The sequence below is a fragment of the Pelodiscus sinensis genome, chromosome 2 (genome assembly GCF_052426305.1).
Source record: "Pelodiscus sinensis isolate ZL-2025 chromosome 2, ASM5242630v1, whole genome shotgun sequence".
Lineage (NCBI taxonomy): Eukaryota > Metazoa > Chordata > Testudines > Trionychidae > Pelodiscus > Pelodiscus sinensis.
This window is the reverse complement of record NC_143053.1, coordinates 254,165,851-254,188,121: the sequence shown is the minus strand read 5'-3', so window position 1 is coordinate 254,188,121 and position 22,271 is coordinate 254,165,851. Positions and strand designations below refer to the sequence as shown.

The 22,271-nt window shown below is 44.5% G+C and overlaps 1 protein-coding gene across 6 annotated transcripts in view; it reads left to right on the top strand.

Annotated features, from left to right (window-relative positions):
* The first annotated feature begins 370 nt into the window (after positions 1 to 370).
* CCDC13 (coiled-coil domain containing 13) overlaps positions 371 to 22,271 on the top strand; it is a 40,235-nt gene continuing 18,334 nt past the window's right edge. For 2 of the 6 annotated variants that reach the window (XM_075919755.2, XM_075919756.2), the window contains exons 1-10: positions 395 to 846; positions 2,201 to 2,561; positions 5,689 to 5,915; positions 8,823 to 8,971; positions 13,223 to 13,365; positions 14,468 to 14,557; positions 15,495 to 15,611; positions 16,348 to 16,452; positions 18,386 to 18,550; positions 20,741 to 20,917. In XM_075919755.2, the coding sequence (XP_075775870.2) occupies positions 5,695 to 5,915; positions 8,823 to 8,971; positions 13,223 to 13,365; positions 14,468 to 14,557; positions 15,495 to 15,611; positions 16,348 to 16,452; positions 18,386 to 18,550; positions 20,741 to 20,917 (1,167 nt within the window). In that variant the 5' untranslated portion in view covers positions 395 to 846; positions 2,201 to 2,561; positions 5,689 to 5,694. Of the gene's footprint in view, positions 847 to 2,200; positions 2,562 to 5,688; positions 5,916 to 8,822; positions 8,972 to 13,222; positions 13,366 to 14,467; positions 14,558 to 15,494; positions 15,612 to 16,347; positions 16,453 to 18,385; positions 18,551 to 20,740; positions 20,918 to 22,271 lie in introns of all 6 variants that reach the window. The other 4 variants (XR_012900869.2, XM_075919753.2, XM_075919752.2 and 1 more) reach the window with 4 other exon arrangements.

Here is a 22,271-nt window from a genome sequence, read left to right as displayed (position 1 = left end):
GGCGGCTGCACAGAAGTGAGAAGCAAAACCAAAACCCTCAGTGAGGCAGCCCCCCCACTCAGGAGAAGAAAGACATTCTCTACAGTCCCCTTCACACACCAGTGCCTTGGGGTGGGGCCCAGGCTAGTAGATTTTGCATGCTTCCTGTGGGCGGAGGAGAGGGGGTGGAGCACCAGAATGTTCTCCCCAATGCTAAAGGGAACTCGGAGCTTTAGGGGCCAGATCCAGGCAAGCTGGGGGGCGGGGGAGGGCTTAGGCTCCCTACTGTGGCTTAGCTCTTGACCTCACTCATATTTGGTAAAAGCAACAAATGGTCTGGTAGCACTTTATAGACTAACCAAACATGTAGATGGTATCATGAGCTTTTGTGGGCACAGCTCACTTCTTCAAATGACCAAATGACCGGAGTTATGAGTTGGGGATATGAGAACTGGAAGTAAATAGGAGAGGGGAGAGGCGATCACATGAGCGATTTCATTGAAACACTTTCCAGAGTCCAATGGAGCGATCAAGTGTAGCAGGAACATGCAAATTCCCATTGTCCGGGACAGGCTGGCGTCGCACGCCGAGAGCACGGAGACTCTGGCCAGCACCTCCCGCTGTGCCCAAGCACGTGCAGAGCTGGGGGGCGTGGCCGGGCTCGCCCAGAGCGGCATCGCTTCAACCCCCCCCTCCGATGTCGTAAAACTCCACGCCGCCCCTCTTGCTTTCCGGCCGCCCCGTCTCCGCGGCGACGGTTGCTGAGGAAACCGCGTCCGGCCTGGCCGAGCGGGCTCTCGGGTAGCGCTGGCGGCTCCTGGGGAGGCGGGGAGCGAGGGGCCGCGGAGCGCGCAGGAGCTGCAGGAGGTGGGTGCGGGGCGGTCTGAGCTGGGGCTGGCAGGGGGGTACCTGGGCTTCCGGGGAGCTGGCGCCAGGTCGTGCCCGTGGGGGTGAGGGGCGCCCCGAGGGGGGGGGGGGGCTCTAGGCCAGGTCTCTGGGGCGGGAGGGGCCAGCCCCCTCTGTGCCCGGGGAGGGGAGGGCGCTGCCGTGCCCCTGTGTGACCCCAGCCAATGCCTTGGCAGTGCCAGGCTGCCCTCAGCCTGTACCCCTGGGGTGAGGGCTGGGGGGGCTACGCCACGGGGATGAGGGTGGCGCCAAGCTGAGCCCCCCTTGGCAGAGGGCAGGGCCGAGCGGTGCCTGCGGCAGGTGCCGAGCTGCTGCGCCTGGGCCCTGGGGAGCACTGGGCAGCGCCACCCGTGCGTCATTGTGATGTAGGATACCCCTGTACTGCCATATGGCCACACATACCTGTGTGTGAGCCCCCGCTGAGCCCGGGCACCTGCCTCTGGATATGTACATCAACATCACACACATAGTGAGTGGGCTCTTTAGCCACCTGCGATGCCACAGCGTGACACTGTAACTGAACTATATTGGCACTCGCACCTGGGCCCAGAGCGGCCCAAAGCCCAATGGAGTGATCGTCTTTTGAGACAAATGGCTGCCCTGCATTCATTCACATTGATGTTTATATGCTCACGTTTGTGTATGTGAAATGCATTTTTATCACTATAGAAGTGTTTTCTTACCATAGTGATAGAAATGTAGCCGTGTTAGTCTGGTGTAGCTGAAATAAAATACAGGACTATGTAGCACTTTAAAGACTAACAAGATGGTTTATTAGATGATGAGCTTTCGTGGGCTAGACCCACTTCCTCAGTCACAATAGTGGAAGAAAATAGTCACAATCCCATAGGGTTGTTTTTTTTTAAAGACCCTCTTTGAATTATGTTCCCTTTTACAAAATGCACTGAGTACTAGTCCTGAAGATCTAAATCTGCTACCCACACACTACAGCCATATAGCCTCATCCAACAACTGCCCTATTGAGTACAAGCCGTCCTCGTTATAAGATACGTTCCAAAAAATTTGCACTTACAGCAAAACAACTTAAAGCGCGGATTTTTTTTTCTGCAGCTGACTTCCATTTAAGCAAATTGTGGGGGGAGGGTTTCACACGACTTATAGCTGGGAATGGGAGGACTTATAACGCATCAGTTCCTACAAATGTCAATGACTTTAGTGTGGAACGGATGTATACCGGGGCGACTTATAGTGGGGATGCCCTGTATCCTCGTCCTATTGAAAGCTCATGGTACCATCTACATGTTTTGTTAGTCTATAAAGTGCTACCAGACCATTTGTTGTTTTTTCTTTATAGACTAACTCGGCTACCCCCTGAAGCTGCTGGAGGGAAAGTATACTTTGTTCTTCTTGCTTGTGAAATCCTCCACCAGTTGTCCATGAGGCTTGTATCACAGACCTCCTCGTATCACAGGCTCTTCCTGCTGGACATTCAACAGACTGCTGTGAAGGGATCTAGGCATTGAATCCCACATGCCGTTACCTTGCTGGAGCTGGATAGAGTTTTGGTACTGTGCTTGATTTTGGGCCTCTCATGTTTGACACCCCTCTTTGGAGTGGGGACCCTGCAGCTCGTTTGCCTGGATCCTGAAACTAGGGCTGTGTGTCTCCCAAGCCTTCCCAGCAGCACTTCTGCATTCTCCAGAATCCCACTGAAGGTGTGAACCTTCTGGTTTGGTTTAATATTTATCTCTTTATAAGTGGCCCATGACAGTGAACACCAACAGACACAGAGATTCTGCACAGAATTCTAAAACACCATTCTTAGCACAAAAAATATAAAAAATAATTCAAAATAATGAACACAAGTATGTGAATTTCCCTGTCTCAGCTTCCTACCTATCTGAAGAGCTCTTGAGGCTTAGGTAAAGTCCTCTGAGATGTGTGAAATCCTTCTCCCTACCTCATGGTTTCCAGAATAAATCAGTTAACTTTTTTCTGACCCTTTACTGGTCTTGCAGTTAAAATGGACCCTGTCCCTCACTATAAGGCTACGTCTAGACTGGCATGATTTTCTGCAAATGCTTTTAACGGAAAAGTTTTCCGTTAAAAGCATTTGCGGAAAAGAGCGTCTAGAATGGCACGGACGTTTTTCTGCAAAAGCACTTTTTGCGGAAAAGCATCCGTGCCAATCTAGACGCGCTTTTGCGCAAAAAAGTCCCGATCACCATTTTAGTTATCGGGGCTTTTTTGCGCAAAACAGTACTGTGCTGTCTACACTGGCCCTCTTGTGCAAATGATTTGCACAAGAGGGCTTTTGCCCGAACGGGAGCAGCATAGTATTTCCGCAAGAAGCCCTGATTTCTTACAGTAGGAAGTCAGTGTTCTTGTGGAAATTCAAGCGGCCAGTGTAGACAGCTGGCAAGTTTTTCCGCAAAAGCAGCTGATTTTGCGGAAAAACTTACCAGTCTAGACACAGCCTAAGAGTGTTCCTCCTGCCTTTTCTTCTCTCCTGCACAAATCTTCCAGTGTGTCTCAAGTTTGTATGTCCTCCTACCTACACACCTTTTTTCTCTGTTCTGTTGAGGATTTTAGGCTTCTGCTTCTCTGACCAGGCAACCTCCTTAGTATACCTATTGTGCAATCAGAGCACAGTAATTAAGGATAATGACTTTGCATTGTCCCTGGTCTGGTAGGTATGAGCTACAACAAAGTGGTGGATTTCACATTCACAGAGAGGTATATTCCATGTTACAACAATTTCATGACAACTTTATAATGTCAATATCAACCAGAATTCTTAAGTTATTTGTAAACAGATTCCCCAAATTGTTACAGGTTGCAATAAATGACATTTGTTAGGAACTTGAGTGAGATTATTATAGGCCAAATTATCTGTACAGCACTGAGGACAATGGAGCCATAAGTTCAATTGAGTCCTGTGAGCTCCATTGTAAAGGGGTAAGAGAGCACAATTCAGCATGGCTTCCAGTTGTTAGTCCTGCTGTTACTGCCAACAAAGGGAGAACAGGACTGAAGCCACCAAACTCATTTACTACAAACCACTGACCTTGGAATGGAAGGTTTTTAAATTACTAAATCCCTTAATCAATAATTATTTTGGTTAATTCTTTGTTAAACCAGGACTAAAGGTTTCATTCAAGAAGAATGGAATATAAGAGAAATATATCTGTATTAATTACTTTTTGGAGGCCTTTCTCAATTTATTGTATATAGGCAAGCCCTAAAATACAATCGGATTTGCTCCAATCCTGCAGACAGAGACAAAAACCTACAGGCTGTTTTGTTTCAGACCAATTCCACAAGCCAAATACACAGAGAAGGATTGGAGCTTAACTTCATTCACAAGTTTAATTATATCAGATGACGTGCACATTATCAACCAACCAAACAATGAAGGTGCTAATGGTTCTTGATGATCTGGTGTCCATCGTCTTCTTTTCCAAGTGCAAACTAATGGTTCTTATTAGCCTCTTGTAACTATTTAGTCTTTAATATGCTACTAGACCAGCCTTTTCCAGATGGGGACCCATTTTGACAATTCAGGAAGACTTAGTGACCCAAGCTAATTAAAAAATGGGGGGACTGAGGATTTGGTTGTGCCAAAACAATGGGGCTGTATCTGGAATTTAGTTGTTTCTCATAAAATGGAAAGGGTGAGGTCTGGTAGGAGGGACAGTTATACTGCAGAATTACCACAGGAAGGCAGCAAGGGACCAGAGATGGGGATCAGAACAGCTGTAACACCAATGGAGCAGCAGGAGGTAAGGGTGGAGAAAGGGACAGCTATCTACTATATATTTCAGAGAGTTTGTGTAACTGTTTGTGTGTTTGTCCCGCAGTTGGGGGACATCCACCCCTTTCTCAGTTGTACCCCTCTCTGAACTGCAATGGCCATGGTGAGGCACTTCTCACCTGGCCCCAAGCTGCTACAATGACAGAGAGCTGAGGTTGTCCTTTCTCCCTGAGGCAGCTTACATACTGAATACCTCTCATCCATGGCCCCACCCCAGAACATTGATTTAAAGGAAGAAAAACAACACAGGCAGTCCCCGAGTTACACGGATCCGACTTATGTCAGATCCGCAGTTACGAACGGGATTTGCTCTGCGTCTCCCTGGTCTGCTGGAGACCAGCAGACCAGGGAGACGCGGCGCAAAGCCACGGAGGACCCGGGCGGCGTCTCCCTGGTCTGCTGGGGGGGGGGGCGCAGCTAGTTCAGCCCCCCTCCCCCCAGCAGACCAGGCTTTTCTCTGGGCGCCTGTGGTAGAGCAGCTGGGGCTCTGCCGGTTGGTCCCGCAGCGCCACTCTGGGCACTACTGGACCAACCCGGCAGCACCCCAGCTGCTCTGCCCCAGGCGTCCCCAAGTCAGCCACTGCTGAAACTGACCAGCGCTAACTACAGGAAGCCTGAGGCAGAGTTGCTCTGCCCCGGGCTTCCTGGAATCAGCCGCTGATCAGTTTCAGCAGCAGCTGACTTGGGGACGCCTGGGGTTCTTAAGTTGAATCTGTATGTAAGTCGGAACTGGCGTCCAGATTCAGGTTGTTGAAACTGATCAGCGGCTGATTCCAGGAAGCCCGGGGCAGAGCAACTCTGCCTCGGGCTTCCTGTAGTCAGCCGCTGGTCAGTTTCAGCAGCGGCTGAATCTGGACGCCAGTTCCGACTTACATACAGATTCAACTTAAGAACAAATCTACAGTCCCTATCTTGTATGTAACCCGGGGACTGCCTGTATTTGAGTTAAGGACCTGAGCAATGCGGAATAGAATTCTAATTATTCTATAATCTGCTGCCTTGTTTTTCTTTACTTGTTTTATTTTTAGCATACCATGGAGTCTGACAAAGGATTGAATGAACATTTAAAAATCCAGTTTAAGGCTCTTCAGGAGCAACAACAGAAAAGGCTGCAAAATCTGATGGAGAAAAAAAAAGAAAAACAACCCAGTCAGAAAGGCAGCAGTAATAGCCCAAAGGAGATTTTTGGAGTCCAGGATGATTTGAATCTGTTGAAGGTGGATGGACAGCTATCAGATGAAGAGATCAGCAAAAGGTAAAGGTGCAACTCACATGGTTTGTTAGGAAGGGTTCTGAAACTTAGCACTTTGTCCAACAACTCCCACCGACTTCTCAGTCCCCCATTACTGCAGTGTCTCAGTACCTCATAATCTTCACTGTATTTATCCTCATAACATACCAGTGAGGGAGGGAAATGCTACCTGTAACAGTTGCAGAACAGGTGCCAGCTCAGCCAAGGCTCAAGGCCTCATTGAACACTGACAAATGCATAGCAGGAAACCAGTCTATACCTATGGGTTAGTATAGTTTAAAAAGCTATTAGTGTTATAAAACTGTGATTAGACTCTGGAATGCTTGTGGGATGCTGCATGTATTACTTCTGCTTATAATAACTGTATGCCCTGGTATAAAGTTATATTGCGTATTTGCACTTTAAACCTCAGTAACAGTATAACTTACCAAACAGGAAAAGAAACATTAGTTAATGTAAAGTGAAGGCAAATGAGGCATTGTGAAATATCAAAGGAGAGAGACCATGTTGATTGCATTCCTCACTCTCTCTAGGAATGGGAGGCCTGTGCATGAATTCATCCTATCAGCTTGAATTCTGGAGGTGGAGGGGGCGGGGGGAGATAAAAAGCCCTGACAGGAGGAAACTGTGTCTCTCTATGCTGTCTGGACTCTGAAGAGCAAAGATTCCTACACATAAGCAAGAGCTCCCCATGCTGCTTGGCATGGATCACCCCTGAAGGACATATGGGCTGTGTCTAGACTGCATCCCTTTTCCGTAAAAGGGATGCAAATTAGACACATCGCAATTGTAAATGAAGCAGGGATTTAAATCCCCCCCGCTTCATTTGCATAAACATGGCTGCCGCTTTTTTCTGGCTCGGAGCTTTGCCGGAAAAAAGCGCCAGTCTAGATGGGAATCTTTCGGAAAATAAAGCCTTTTCTGAAAGATCCCTTGTTCCTCTTAAAAACAGGAATAAGGGATCTTTCGGAAAAGGCTTTATTTTCCGAAAGATCCCTGTCTAGACTGGCACTTTTTTCCGGCAAAGCTCCGAGCTGGAAAAAAGCGGCAGCCATGTTTATGCAAATGAAGCGGGGGGGATTTAAATCCCCGCTTCATTTGCAATTTCGATGTGTCTAATTTGCATCCCTTTTACGGAAAAGGGATGCAGTCTAGACACAGCCATGGAGTAGTTTATGTTATCTTTTCAAATCTAAGACTACAGCTCATTTTTGTGTGTATGTTTCCTGTTTTGACCTTGCAAAGAACTCTAGTTACCTTTCTTAGTTAATAAATCTTTAATTAGTTTATTGCAAGATTGGCTAAAGATTTTGTATTTGGTTTGAGATCTGAGTACAATTGACCTGGGGTAAGTGACTGGACCTTTGGGACTGAGAGTAACCTGAATACTGTTGTGATTTGTGGTCTAAGCACCATCTATCATATCAATAAGTCCCACTTGTCTGGGAGACAAGATAAATGCCTATCTGTAACTCCATGATAAGACTGTTACAATGCTTTAGAACAGTGGTCCCCAACGTTGCGTGGCTGCCGGGTGCCCGGGGGCAGAGCCGCTCACATGCCGGGCATCCGTGAGCGGGACCACGCATGCGCCGCGCAGCCGGGGGCGGGGCCACCCACGAGCCATGCACCCGGGGTCAGCACTGCGCATGTGCTGCGCGCCCAGGGCAGGGGCCGGCAACGCACCCCGGGCTGGCACCGCGCATGTGCCGCATGCCCAGGGGAGGGGCCGCCCATGTGTCACGCGCCTGGAGCCAGCACCATGAATGTGCCGCGTGGCGGGGGCGGGGCCAGCCCAGATGTTTCAGCGGGCACACATAAATGTCCTGGCGGGCGCCATGGCGCCTGCGGGCACCGCGTTGGGGACCACTGCTTTAGAAGTTCACACTTGTTGCTGGGTTGGTGAAATTTAATTATAGAACATGCAACTAGTTTGGGGTGCCTGCCTTGTCTATTGATAGTCTGCTCTGAGATTGGCAATCATGGTCATGAGCTACGCCTGACAGTGTGACTCTGTCATCCTAACTTTACAGATGGGGAGCTGAGGCACAGAGGTCCATAGCCTCAAAAGGATTTTGTCTTCTAACTCCCATTGATTTTGGTGGAAGCATGAAGCCTAAATACCTTTAAGGATCTGGGAAAGACAGATAACTTGATTTCCCACACTCACAAGGAAAGTCTGTGGCAGAACAAGAATGAACCTCAGGTTTCATAATCTAAAGATATTGCCCGAAACACTGACCTGTACTTTTTCCTTCAAGATGGCAGGATCTGGCCTCCTTTGCATGGCTGTGTCTATCTTATGGTACGTCTAGACTACATGCCTCTGGCGACAGAGGCATGTAGATTAGGCTACCCGACAGAGTAAAATGAAGCGGCGATTTAAATAATCGCCGCTTCATTTAAATTTACATGGCTGCCGCTTTGAGCCGACAAACAGCTGATCAGCTGTTTGTCGGCTCAGCGCGATAGTCTGGACGCTCCCCTGCCGACATCAAAGGTATTTGTCGACAACCCAGGTATGCCTCATCCCAGGAGGCAGTAGGAATAAGAAATCCTCCGGAAAAGGGCTTATTTTCCGGAGAATCGCGTCTAGACTGGCGCTTTTCTCCGGCTTATCCCCTAGCCGGAAATAAGCGGCAGCCATGTAAATGCAAATGCCGCGGGGGATATTTAAATCCCCCGCGGATTTGCAATTCCGAAGTGTCTAATCTGCATCCCTTTTCCGGAAAAGGGGTGCAGTGTAGACACAGCCTCAATGTCTAAGCAGTTAACATGCTTACCCCTAGTGAACATAGCTCATTGCACACAGTTTTATGTCTCATTAAACTTGCTATTAATGTTATTATTAGAAGCATTTATTTGAAGCTCATCACAGTGGCATCTGCCATGACTGGTGATTTGTTCTAGGTTGCCTGAGGATGGGAACGAGCAGCTTCGGGATCAGCTTCGAGAGATCGTAGATGAAAATGGCAGACTGCACAAACTGGTGAAGGAGAGAGATTTTGAAATCAGGCAGCTCCAAAAGAGACTAGAGGAGGAAAGATTAGCCCTCAAAGGTAAATGGACCAAATGTACAGACTCATCCCTGCAATGTGACAGGCCATCTTGTAGGAACTTGTGTTTGCTTGATGCTCATAACAAGGGCTGCTAACAGGATAGTTAATAGTGAGCTTAAGTAATGCTCATAGCAATGATTTCATATACCATCTCTTCACTTGTTTCATGCTGCTGCTCCCAGCGCTCTGCACCTGTAGCCCTTCCACTTAGCACTACCCAGCCTGCAGGAGTTACTGGGGCTTTTCAGCACTAGTGAGCATTCAGCTTCCATTGACTTCATTGTAGTTGCAAGTGCTCAACCCTTTAAAAATCATTCCCTGCAGCATTAGGGCTGTAGTAATTCCCCTGCAATGATGCTATAGGAGAGAGTGAGGGAAACTGAGGGCTCTGGGTCTGATGAATTAAAGCTTTTTAAAAAGGATTAACTGCCTGAAAGGTTTGAAGCTGTCTAGCTCTCAGCTATATCATAGAGGGGTGTTCAAGGACCCTCTTTCTCTTGGTTGCTGTTGTATTTTAGGGTTTTTGTACAGTCATGTGAGAGTCCTTTTTCCTGAGCATCAGAAATTATTTGGGAATGGTGGTATCAAATTTAGGCTTTCTTCCACTCTGTACTGATCCTAGCAACTGCCATGGCACCAGGGAGAGCGAGGCCACTGACTTCAGGCTAGACAACCTTTAAAATGACTAAAGAAGTGGATCAAAAAGCAGCACGTGTGTACTCATGGTCAGTGAGATGCATCTGGGCAGCCCTCTGTTCTTTTAGTCAAGTGAGGAAAAATGTTTCTGTGCTGCCTGTGTATTCTTCTTTTTTCCCTGCTGAATCCTTTTAGGGATGTACTGGGCCTTGTCCACTAACGGCTCATGTCCTTTCACTGTACCCCCCCAGAACTCTCTTTAGTGTGCTCTCTTGGGCCTTTATCCCTGACTACAGAGGGTCTCTTCTTTTGATTACCAAAAGCATCTTCTGCCAGCTGAGACAGGCCTTCATTTAGGCTACAGCAGGTCTCTCATCTCAGGCAACTTATATGGGCCTATTCCAGCTAAAGTGGGACATCATGGAGCTAGTGGTGGGATTAGAAGTTGTGCTCCTAACCTTTGTCTTTGGTGTTACTGTCACTGAATCTTTATTATGATACTACTGAGTTTTATTCACATATGCTTGTGGAGGATGTGCTAGGAACTTCTCCAGAGGTAGAAAGCAACCATGTCACCATGAGTGAAACCACATAGGTGCCTTTAGTATCATCACTCCAAGTATGTAGTTCTTTTCCTATTAACATCTCTCACTATTTCTATGATTTTTGTTATCTCTTCTATAAATTAAAATTTGGGCTTGTTAACTACTGCTTTTTCAGTCTTACTGTCATTACATGCTCCTGTTGTCATTTTCCCTCCTCCTTAATAAACTCTAGCTAGGGATGTGGTAAATTCAGATCTCTCAGATGAGATGGAAGTTGTGGGTATGGTCCAGGAGAATGGGTTTTAGTGCTGGATTTGCCACTAACTTAGTATGTGGTCCTAAACAAGTCATTCAACCTCTGTGTCCTCATCTGTAAAACAGAAATAATGGTATTTCCCTACATCAGAAGGAAGGGTACTCTAAGGATTAGTAGATGTTAGTAGAGGAGCTTTGAGATTCTCAGGTAAGGGGTGGTATAAAAGGCAAAATGTTATTCTTTATTTATTGTATCTTACAGGAAGCACATCAGTCATCTGAGACATGAACTCCCACAGTCTCTTAAATTCTTCCTCTGTTATTTTGTGTTACAGTCCTCATTTTGCATTTCTGCCCTGCTTAAATGCTTGTATCACCCACTATTGGGGCCCTTGCAAAGGGGGGAGCCACAAATAAAACTGTTAAGCTTTTAAATGGTACTGTACTTTGTACTTAACAATTTAGACATGCAGTCCTAGCTTCTTCCACCGGGTGTCATTGTTGCCCAGAGTAGCTGCAATGACTGAAATAGGACAAAAACAACAAATGGTTTGGTAGCACTTTATAGACTAACGAAACATGTAGATGGTATCATGAGCTTTCATGGGCACAGCCCACTTCTTCATGATACCATCTACATGTTTCGTTAGTCTATAAAGTGCTACCAGACCATTTGTTGTTTTTTTCTGTAACAGACTGACTTGGCTACCCCCTGAAGCGCCTGAAATAGGACAAGTGAATATCTGCAATAAGCACGACTGAATCATGTGTAGCTTATACTGTCAAGCTTTATTATCCCTTACATCTTATATTTAATAGCCAAAGTCAGTATGTCTAAAGGTTAGAGCTAGAAACTGAGAGCTCTGACTCCTGAATTCTGTTTCTGCCTCTGCAGCTGATTCACACGGTAGCCTTGAGCAAGAATTACCCTTGGCCAGATTTTTAAGGTATTTAAGTGCCTAATGCCCATTTATTTGAATGGGAATTAGATATCTAAATGCCTTTAAAAATCTGTCCTCTGAACTTCAGTTTCCATATCTGTAATATGGAGATAACAAGCCTTAGCCAAAGGTATTAAGCACTTTAAGACTCTTGCACAAAAATGCTATTTGTTTATTTTTATTATAATAATTATGACAAATTGTTAATTATTATTATGAAGAGGAGGAGTAATAGTTCCCAGACACGGGAGGAAGTGTTACATCAGATCGAAAGAACAAGGATGATACAGAGATATTATTTCTTTGCCAGGATTTTAAATTGTAACGTTGGGTCACATTCTCCCCTGGCCCACATTCTGTGTAAACCATTTGAAGTAAATAGGGTTGTACAAGGCATAGCGTTTTCATAAGAGATTTAGAATTAATTGGGTTACTTACGCTTCATCAGCATTCATGCAGTGTACGAGACTCAGTGTCCTTACAGACATTAGCAAACAGGTCATCACAAAGCTGAGAACACTGAGGGGAGCAGATCAGCAGAGCTCAGCCTTGGGGTTTGGCAACTCATGGCAGTAGTCCAATGAAATCCTCATATACCCTGCTGCAGAGTTACCACTCAGGGTCTTTACTTCCTGTATATTCCTGTGCAGAGCTAGAGATATTCTTGCATATTTTCTAAATGATGATTGTACTTGTACATAGCATCTTTTGGTCACTTAGGTGACTTGACAGTTTGAATGGTATACAGAGATTACTTTATCTCCAACTCTGGGGAAGAACGTATCATTTGTTTGACAGTGTGTAATAACATTGTGCAGCTATTAAGAACCCCTTGGAAAGCACAAGGGGTGTTTAAACAGGCACACTGTAATTACCCATTTGGTGTGCAGCCAGGATTCTAACCCTTTAGGGTAGTGAAGGGAAATAGCAAAACCAATACCTTTGATTCAGTAGCTGCTCCAGTGCTAAGCTGCAGCCCAAACAGGGCATTGACATTTTCACTACCACGTCATGAAAACCTACTCAGAACAGGGTCTCACAATCCTGTGAACAAACCAGCTGAGCCTTGTCTATACTAGTGCTTACTCCATTACTGTTTCTAGTGCAGCTGCATTCTTCTTGGTATTTGTCAAAATATGGGTAATAGTTTATCATGGACAAGGCATTTATGACCACAAGTGGAAAGGGCCTATGTTTTATGCCAGAGATGTTGCCTGTAGCAGCACCTTAAGATATTGTGCCCTGGTCTACACCAGGGGGTTATTTCAAAATAACACCCCTTATTTCAAAATAACAAGTGAAGCATCCACACTACCAAGCCTGTTATTTCGAAATAATGGGCTGGTTAATTCAAAATAATAACTCCTTCTTTCCATGAGGAATAATGCTAATTTCAAAATAGTTATTTCAAAATAGCTTCAGTGCTGCTATTTCAAAGTAAGTACTCCCCAGAGTAATTCAGACTAATTATTCCCCAATGTTTCCTGGGACTCTAAGTCAAGGTAGCAGGTCCACCATTAACAGAGCCTGCTTTGGACTAATTTCAAGGCTTCCCCGTAGTATGGATATGCTATTTCAAAATTATTATTTTGGGAGTTATTTCAAAATAAATTCTTTCAAAATAATTTCCTAGTCTAGACATGCCCTGGCTGAGCGCTTACAGGGCTAAGTGACATGAGTTGGATCATGAATGCCTCTCTCCCCTTAGCTATGTCCTTTCTCTTTAGCCAGGTAGTTGTGCTTAGTACAGATATGAGTGAAGGTTAGGCCATAAAAACACAGTATGCTCTTGGCAGAGAACAGAAACAGCAGTTATTCTGGCTATTGCATCTAAGATTTTCCCTTCGTTTTATGTATTTTTTTCTTCCCTTCAGGGATGTCTGGTTTAGCAGGGGATGTTGCAGCTACTAAAATTGTTGAACTGTCCAAGAAGAATCGTGAGCTAACTGCTGAGACAGAGAGTGAAAAAGCCAAAGTGAAACAGCTGAATAACAAAGTCAAAGAGCTTGAAAAAGAAGTAAGGCCTCTTATTTTCTCACAGTAGAACCTCAAAATCAGGCCAGTAGCTTTCTGAAGGCAATATCTGCTTGAGAAATTTTGATTCTTGTTGCTACTGCCTAGTTTATTACAGTATCAGCTCTTGCTGAAGATTCTTTTATCCCTGTATTTGGGAGGACAGATGGGGTAATTCTCCTAGCACTGTATTGTCTGACCAGTTCTGAAGCAGTAGCCACTATAGTGGTTACTGCTATAGTGAACTAGCCACACTCAACCAGCCAAATAGTCACATGTGGCCAGTGGCTAGTGTGTTGAACACCATGGTCTTAGCACTTTCCATCCTCACTGGAAAGATGACATGAGGTACGAGCCAGAGACTCATGAAATGCGTTAGAAATACTAATTTGTATCTAGAAATGCAGGTGCTTGTCCACAGCAATATTCAAGTTATGTTTTCTGGGGTGGCTGTTTTTTGGTGGGAATTATTTCTGCCCATCTTGGAGAAAGAGACCACAGATCTGTAGAGCTGTCTCAGCTAAACAAAGGACATGCTAACATTATTCCTAAAGCTCAGCCATGATGCATTACACATCAAAGTTTTTTCCCCCTTTAAAATACCTGTCGAGTCATAAGATGAGGTAAAATAGTTTGTTTTATTAATTATTGCAAGATTTTCTTAAAAAATGGGTGAATTGGGATTCAGCATTTTGTTGAGGAGACGAATTTAGATTGGGGCATCATCATAGGATATTCTATTCCTAGGCCTCGATCTCCACTGGACTTGAGCTACATTTAGGTACCATAGATACTTGTTTCTTGTGAGCATCCCTCCATGGTGTCCACATTTGATGACTGATCCCACAATTGCAAGTCAGCAACTGGTTGTGGTTCTTTCTCTTAGTAAAATAGCACAGCTTCTTTCAGGGAAGATTGAATTATGTGTTTTTTGAATTGTGTATTTATTTGGCTACTCTGAAAATTTGGTGGAAGATGAAGACATTTTTGCTGGAGCAATTAAAAGCTACACACCCTTTGGAGGTTGTTATTCTTCTGCATAATATTCCATGGAGATATGCTCTGATCACAGTATGCATTCCACAATATATGTGTGTGTGTTTCAGCTACTAACAGCGATGGGAAAAATTCAGTCTCTTGGTGGCAATGACTCAGGAATCAAGCAGTCGACGCTGAAGATAATGGAAGGAAATTTGGTATGAATTACGTTTTATAGAAAAATTCAAAACGACAACTAATCATTTTTCTTTTCTGTTGTGCAATCTCTTTCATCATGATGAAATCATCTGTTCCTGCCATTGGTGTTATAATCTGTGAGTCTGAGTGGTATAGTTATTGCATTGGATAAGAAAAGGTGTCGTGACCTTGTCAGTTGATCTTCCCTCTCTCCCTGCTGCGTCTTTACTGTGCCTCAAGTTAAAAGAGGGTTATAATACATATCAGCTGCAAAGCTCACAAAGAAAGCTATGATCTACCATGTACTGTTGTAACTATGGGGGCTATAGGGAAATTGATCATTATTTGCATACCTAAAAGAAACAAAATTGTTAATTCTAAGAAGTCCCTGTTGACTTCCATCATCATGATTTGTTTTTATTTTCTTTCAATAACACAAGTTAAAGGGTTCTTTGGCAGCTTTGGGAGTCTAGTAGAAAGATGGTTGGAGAGGCAAGATGAACCTGAGGCAAAAAAACATAGGATTTGGAGTCAGGGAGATCTAAGCTCTGTTCCTGACTCTGCCAAAGACTGACTGTGGGATCCAAGGCAAACCACTGAAGCCTCAGTTTCTCCATCTGTAAAAGGGGGTAGTAATAGTTACCTGTTTCACATCAATGTTGAAGTTTAATTCATTATTATTTGCAGAAGCACTTTTGAGGAGTCACATGATGTATCCTTATTATTAGAGAAAGCACAATCCACTGTTACACAGGCAAGGTGAACAGGCAGACTAGGACTTGGAATCCTAAGGAGGGATTGCACTCAGTCTGTGATAAAAGGTGTCCCTCTGTCTTCTCCAGCCAGGAGCTATTTGTAGACTGACACATCACAGTCACATATTGTCCTTTCGGGCAGTCAGTTCTGTTTTCTAGAGTGGTTTTCCATCCTAATCAAACACATTTTTCTCTCTCAAAGCCTGAAAGTCCAGAGTTGAAAGCTTTGCAAGAAAAATTATCTGCAGCCAACTTTAAAGCAATGGAGTATCGCAATCAGCTCCAAACCACAAAACAGGAACTAAAGATGATGCAAAAGGTACTAGTTCACCTCTTGTAATGCATAATATTGTCATCTGAGCCTGGTTTCTGTAAGGAGGCAGTTTGTTAAATCAAGAATGGCGCTTCATTTTCTCTTGGCTTTGATTAGCCTCCTTGGTGCCTCAGGAAAGAAGGCACAAGAGCGGTGATAACAGTAATTGGATTCTAACGTGGAGAACACTGAGCTACATGGAATTCCTGGTCTACCAATGCCACTGTTATGTTCCAATATTTCTATTGATAGCACTGTGCTGAATCCTGTAAGATGTTTATTCTCCAGTTCAACAAACCAATTAAACTTGTGATTAACATTAAGCATGTGCCTAAATGCATCTCTGTTCAGCCAGCACAGTCTTAAATCTTATTCAATCAATGGGATTTAAACTATGCTTATAGTTAAGCACATGCTTAGTTATTTGCTGGCCTGGGGCTTCAGAGCAATTTAGGACCATCTTGATTCACTGTGGCCTCTTTAATATTGAATTGTATTTAAATACCCATTTCAGCAAGAATTTGTTGGTACTTTTGGTTCCAAGTGAAACCAAAATCTGGTCACAAACAGTGTTCTGTTGTAGTATGGAGCTTGCTTTATATGGGCTGAATAGGAGTTATAGGTGCCAGTGGGATACAATAATTATGTGTATAAATTCAGCATTTTGTAGTTGCTGGGAGAAGGGCCACATTTATACACACATAGCCCAGTCTCATTATTAATATTCATGGCTCATTCACAGCTTTTAGCAAGTGAAGTTGGTGAAGATGTGAATATTCAAAATCTCTTGACCATTTCTGGGAGTTGGCGTGGACGGGCCCAGCAAATCCTTGTTCTGCAAGGCAAGGTAAGTTACTACTCTGGCTCTTTTTTTAATCTGTATGTAAAGTTATCTTTTGGGCATTTAGAGCTGAGTGTAACTTGCAGGCACATACTGGGCATCCATATTTGTTGAAATTATGACATTTTGAACATGCACATATTGTATAGTGCAGTCCTGCGAATCTCACCTATCCATTCATCTGTGGTGAGTTTTTGTTTTTCTTCTGATGAGCAAGTAAAATATCACTAGCTCTGTTGTTTTCCATAAGTTGCAGTCAGTGCTAGGCAAGTAGTGTTGTCACATACACACATGGCTAATATTCTGGAGTAACAAGGAGGTAATTGTCCTGCTCCGTTCAGCACTGGTGGGGGTTCAGCTGGAGTACTGTGTCCATTTCTATATTTCTCGTTTAGGAAAGATATGGACACATTGGAGAGAGTCCAGAGGAGAGCACAAAAATGATCAGTGATTTAGAAAATGTGATTTATGAGGAAAGGTTAAAAAAACAGGGAACTTGATAAGTTTTTAGCTGTTCAGGGCTGTTATAAAGAGGATGGTGATCAATTATTTTCCAACTCATTGGAGATATTAAGAACAGGTCAGGTCCTGCTTCAATTCAGGGGCTGGACTTAAAGACCTTTCAGATCCCTTCCTACCTTAACTTACATTTAGTTAAATAAAAAAACAGGACTATGTAGCACTTTAAAGACTAACAAGATGGTTTATTAGGTGATGAGCTTTCATGGGCCAGACCCACTTCCTCAGATCGAAAGCTCATCACCTAATAAACCATCTTGTTAGTCTTTAAAGGGCTACATAGTCCTGTTTTTTGATTCAGCTACACCAGACTAACACGGCTACATTTCTATCACTATTTTACATTTAGTTAGTGGTTCTAAATTTTGTGATTGACTGGTAAGTTTTCATGATAGTGTTACAAGCACGATGCTATCATCATATTGGTAAACTCATGCCTTAAAGAAAAACTAAGTAAAATCTTGACATGTATTCTGGGGGATTGGAGGAAGTTGATTTGTTTAGAAAATATAATTTTTTAAGTTTGATTTCTGCCTTTAAATTCTTGCAGTGTCAGGTGCAGGGGCCCTGTTGGTAACCTTGCTACTTTTTTGTTGTGACTGACTAAGGGAGTGAATGAAGAAGAAAGATTGCTAGTCCCTAATTTATTTAATTCTTAATTTTAGCTAGTTGTAGCAGCAGCACTTGCTTGCAGCATGTTGCCAAGTATAGAAAAATTATTTAATACAAATAAATGATTAGTCATTTAGTGCTCAGACAAATGGACATTAAAATAAATGGCTTTGCAATACATTTAAATCTGAGATTTGAGTTTTTGGTGTGTTTTTTTTTATATATGCCCACCTTAGGAAATTCTGCGTTACATTAATTAAACTATTCCAAGCTTCATCTGCATTTGGTGTTGGGAATCCTGCACTTTTTCATTATCATCCTGTTTCCAAGATGCTTAGCAATGAACCGTCTAGTGACATCTTTAACTCTCCATTACTTCTGAGAGGTTTCATCCACCTTACTTCCACTTGGGAAATGTAGACAAGCTGCTGACACAGGACATATGGTTTCTCTCTGGTTGTTTTCTTGTGTGCTATCACTCCACTCCTGTTAGGTGCATGCAACTGAACAAGGACTTGATCATTTTCATTGACTAAAACTCCAGCTTTTCTGTGGGCAAAATGTGTCTTTCCTTCCTCTCTCTGGCTTTGCCTGCCTGGCATAGGGATCTATGAATGGAAATTTGAAAGAGTGAGCCCTGCCGCAGTGCTAGTTAACTGTGATTTGTAATGACACTAACTAGACATGACGATCCTTTCTGGACCAGATCCTGCCTTTGGATGTGAGACTGTCTTTGACTTCAGTAGAAACAATGCATGCAAGCCAAGGCCAGAATTACATCCTGATGTGTTTTTACATTATCCTGTAGGTTCGAGAGCTGGAGAATCAGTTGAGTCAGAGCAAGAGCAGAGCATCGGTGAATAATGTTGATGAGGAAATGCTGGCCCTTACAGAACCACGCAAGTTGTCCGCCCAAGAGAAAAACCTGTTACGGATTCGCAGCTTGGAAAAAGAAAAGAAAGAAGCCTTGGAGGTAAGTCCCAGAGAGCTGCGATATACTTGCACTTAACACATAATATGCAAGAACTTTGCCTCCTTTTGTGTGGGTGTGCGAGAGAAGGGATGGAGCACTGTCACACCCACCTGGGGCTAAATATAAGTGGGCTCTCAGAGGGGGGCAGGGGAGGCAGAGGCTAGCAGGGGACCGGGCACAGGCTGGGGATCAGCTGATTCCCGGCTTGTGCCTGGTCCCGGATGCTGTGCCTTTGCTTTTTAAATGTATTAAAAGCCACTAGGCTCTTAATACACTTAAAACAGAAGCACAGTGTATGCAGGGACGACGACTGAGGGGAGGCTCTTAATACATTTAAGAAGCCGAGGTGCAGTGGCTGGGACCGGGCATGAGCCAGGAATCAGCTGATTCCTGGCTCGCACCTGGTCCCCCCACTACACCTCTGTCTTTTAAATGTATTAAGAGCCCAGCGGCTCTTGTTTAATACATTTAAAAGGCAGAGCCGCAGCGGGGTTAGCTCCCAGGGTCTGCAGTTCCCCCTTATCAACTAATCGAGTGGTCCATGGAAATTCCATTGACTACTCGATTAGCTGATTGATTACACGCAGTTTTAACATCCCTACTCCCTTTGTTCCCAGAGGAATACATTTACATTAGTTAGCTACATTAAAACACATAAGCTATGTCTACACTTGCGGCTTCTTGCGTAAGTAATATGCAAATGAGGCTAAGCATGGAATATCGCCGAACCTCATTTGCATGCCTAATGAGCCACCATTTTTTTCAGAAGAGGCTCCTGCACAAGAAGGAGCGTCTACACTGCCCCTTCTTCTGCAAGAAAAACCCTCTTGCGCAATGCCGTCACACCTATTACTTTTCAGGAAGAATGGCATTGCGCAAGAGGGTTTTTCTTGCGCAAGAAGGGGCAGTGTAGGCGCTCGTTCTTGCACAAGAGCCTCTTCTGAAAAAAATGGTGGCTCATTAGGTATGCAAATGAGGCTCGGCGATATTCCACGCTTAGCCTCATTTGCATATTACTTGCGCAAGAAGCCGCGAGTGTAGACATAGCCATAGTGTTTGCTTGTGCCAAGTTTACTGATCTGGGATTCCTCCAGATTTCCACTGATTTTACAGAGATTGGAATCTGGCCCAGTGTCTACAGTATACTTATAATATATAATTTTATATATTTATATTTTGAAGCTCTTTATTCTTCAGAGGAGGATGTTAATCAACAGTGTAGTCACTTCAGTTATGGGGAAATTGCAGACAATGAACACAGTGCTTCAAGTTTTGATACAAAATTATAGAATCATAGAACACCAGAAATGGAAGGGACGTCGGGAGGCCATCAAGTCCAGTCCCCTGTCCTCACAGCAGGACCAAGGACCGTCTAGACCATCCCTGATAGATGTCTATCTAACCTGCTCTTAAATATCTCCAGAGATGGAGATTCCACAACCTCCCTAGGCAATTTATTCCAGTGTTCCACCATGACAGTAAGGAAGTTTTTCCTAATGTTCAACCTAAATATAATTATAATTTGTTTCATTGCAAAAACTGAATCTCTTAAATCAAATCAGATTCTGAATGCACAAATATCTTGCACTGCCAGTGAGTGAGTGATGAGTGAAACATGCAATATCAATATATCTATATTTCTGTTTACACAGAGGTGAGTCACTTTGTGGCTGCCAAGCCAGCCCACAGCTCTGGATTCCAAAGGACTGAGTGTGCTTCCCTGTACTCCCTTAAGAGAGAAGATGCTTGTAGGCTAGGGATATAAAAGGTTAACCGGATACCTGGTAAGTATTAGCCTTACAGGCGTGCTTACAGGGGTAACCGGTTAACCAGAGGTTTGGGCCAGCAGGAGCAGCCTCATGCCCATGGAGGGCCTGGCATGGAGGACTCTGGCAGTGGTGGGTCCAGTGGGAGCAGCCCCCTGCTGACAGCATGGCAGACCCAGCCAGGTCTGGAGCAGACCCCTCCCATGGTGACACCAGCTGGCTGGAACCCAGCCGTGGAGCCTATGCCTGTAGCAGCCCCACTGCGGGACCCCCGCCACTCTGCACCAGCCCTCAGCTAACTAGTTAAACAATTAAAATTATATCATTTATCCAGTTAACTTTTTAAATGGGCATTTACATCCTTAATGTGGACTAGGATACGATTGATGTCTTCTGTCATTTCCCATTGTTTATATAATTGCAGAAACTCAGTGAGAAACACAATACTCTCCAGAAAGAACATGAGGAGGTGAAAAAAAAGCTGGATGCATCAAAAGCCAGGAACAAAGTGCTGTCCAATGAAGTGAAAACTCTGAAAGGACAAATCTTAACACTGCTGGAGAAAGGAAAGCATGACGACGAGCTCGTAGATGCCTTACTGGTACAATCCTGGGCATTATAGGATTGATGTTCTTTTTGTAATTCACAAAAGTGAAGGCATCCTACTACACAGTGACCAAGACATACTCTTAGGATACTTAGAACCTGTAAAATCCAGGAGCAATCCTAGATTTAAGAATGATCCAAAACGTCTGCATTTTATATTGAATTGGCTTCAGAGACTGGTCGAGATTTAGACTTGGTTCAAAGGGGAGGGTGATGCATTTATTGTCATGGAGGTGGCTATGAGATGCATGTCTCATAAGAAATGCCCAGCAGGATTGTCATAAAAGGTGGAGGCAGAGTTATCTGGTAGGTAGGAAAGGGGACTGGGAATCAAAACTCTCTGCATTCTGTTCCCAGCTCTGCTACTGACTCACTGCATGACCCTGGGCATTTGGTCAATGTTTGTCAGGAACACCTACTAAGTCTGGGTGCTTCAGTTCTTTGTTGCCCAATGGAGATACATAAAACCTGATTCCCAGAGGTGCAAGGCCACCTGCAGCTCCTGCTGACTTCAGCTGGATCTGTAAATGCTCAGCACCTCTGAAATAAGGCGTAGGCTGGCCGTCAGAATCCAGGGTCACCTAGTGAGATTGGAATCTAGGGAGTCTCAGACCTGTGTGTCAGTTTTCCCATCTGCAAAATGGGGATAAGAAGAGAACATTCTTTGCCCAGGCCCCACTACTTTTTAGTATGATCCTTAAGGAGTTTTAAGCCTTATTATCACTATTTGTGTAGAACTTTGCCAAATACTGAACCTTACTTGTTGCATGTGGGCTGTGTTCACCCTTGCCCAACTGACGTGCACACCCTTCCATCTACTAGGCAGGGCCTTACCGGATCAAAGCCTGTGAGTACTGAGTTAGCTCACTCTGTAGCATGTTGCTTTTCATTCTGCAAAGTGTGAAATCCTTGCAGTGGACAGATGCTGAAAGTACTTGACAGTCAAGCTGGTCCCAAGACGCTATTAGAGTTGTAGCTTAGAACATGGTAGACCAAATTTATCCCTTGAGTAACATCACTGCCTTTAATGGACTTACATCAGGGATGAGTTTGGTGCGATATATTAATACTATGAAATATGGATTCTGGCTATGTATTGCACTACAGGTTGGACCTCCCCAGTCCAGCACCCTCGAGACCTGAGCGGTCCCAAACCAGAGAGTATGCCGGACCAGGGCTGTGCTCCCCTGCGAGCTGCTGGCTCCCAGGCTTCTCTCTCTGGGGCTCCCTGCCCTGCTGGCCTAGTTTGGGTTTCCCACGCTGTTGTCTGCAAGCTGCCCCAGCATCCCCCAGGGTTCCCAGCGCGGACTACATGGCCTCCCTACCCTGCTGCTAGGGCTGGCCCTGCT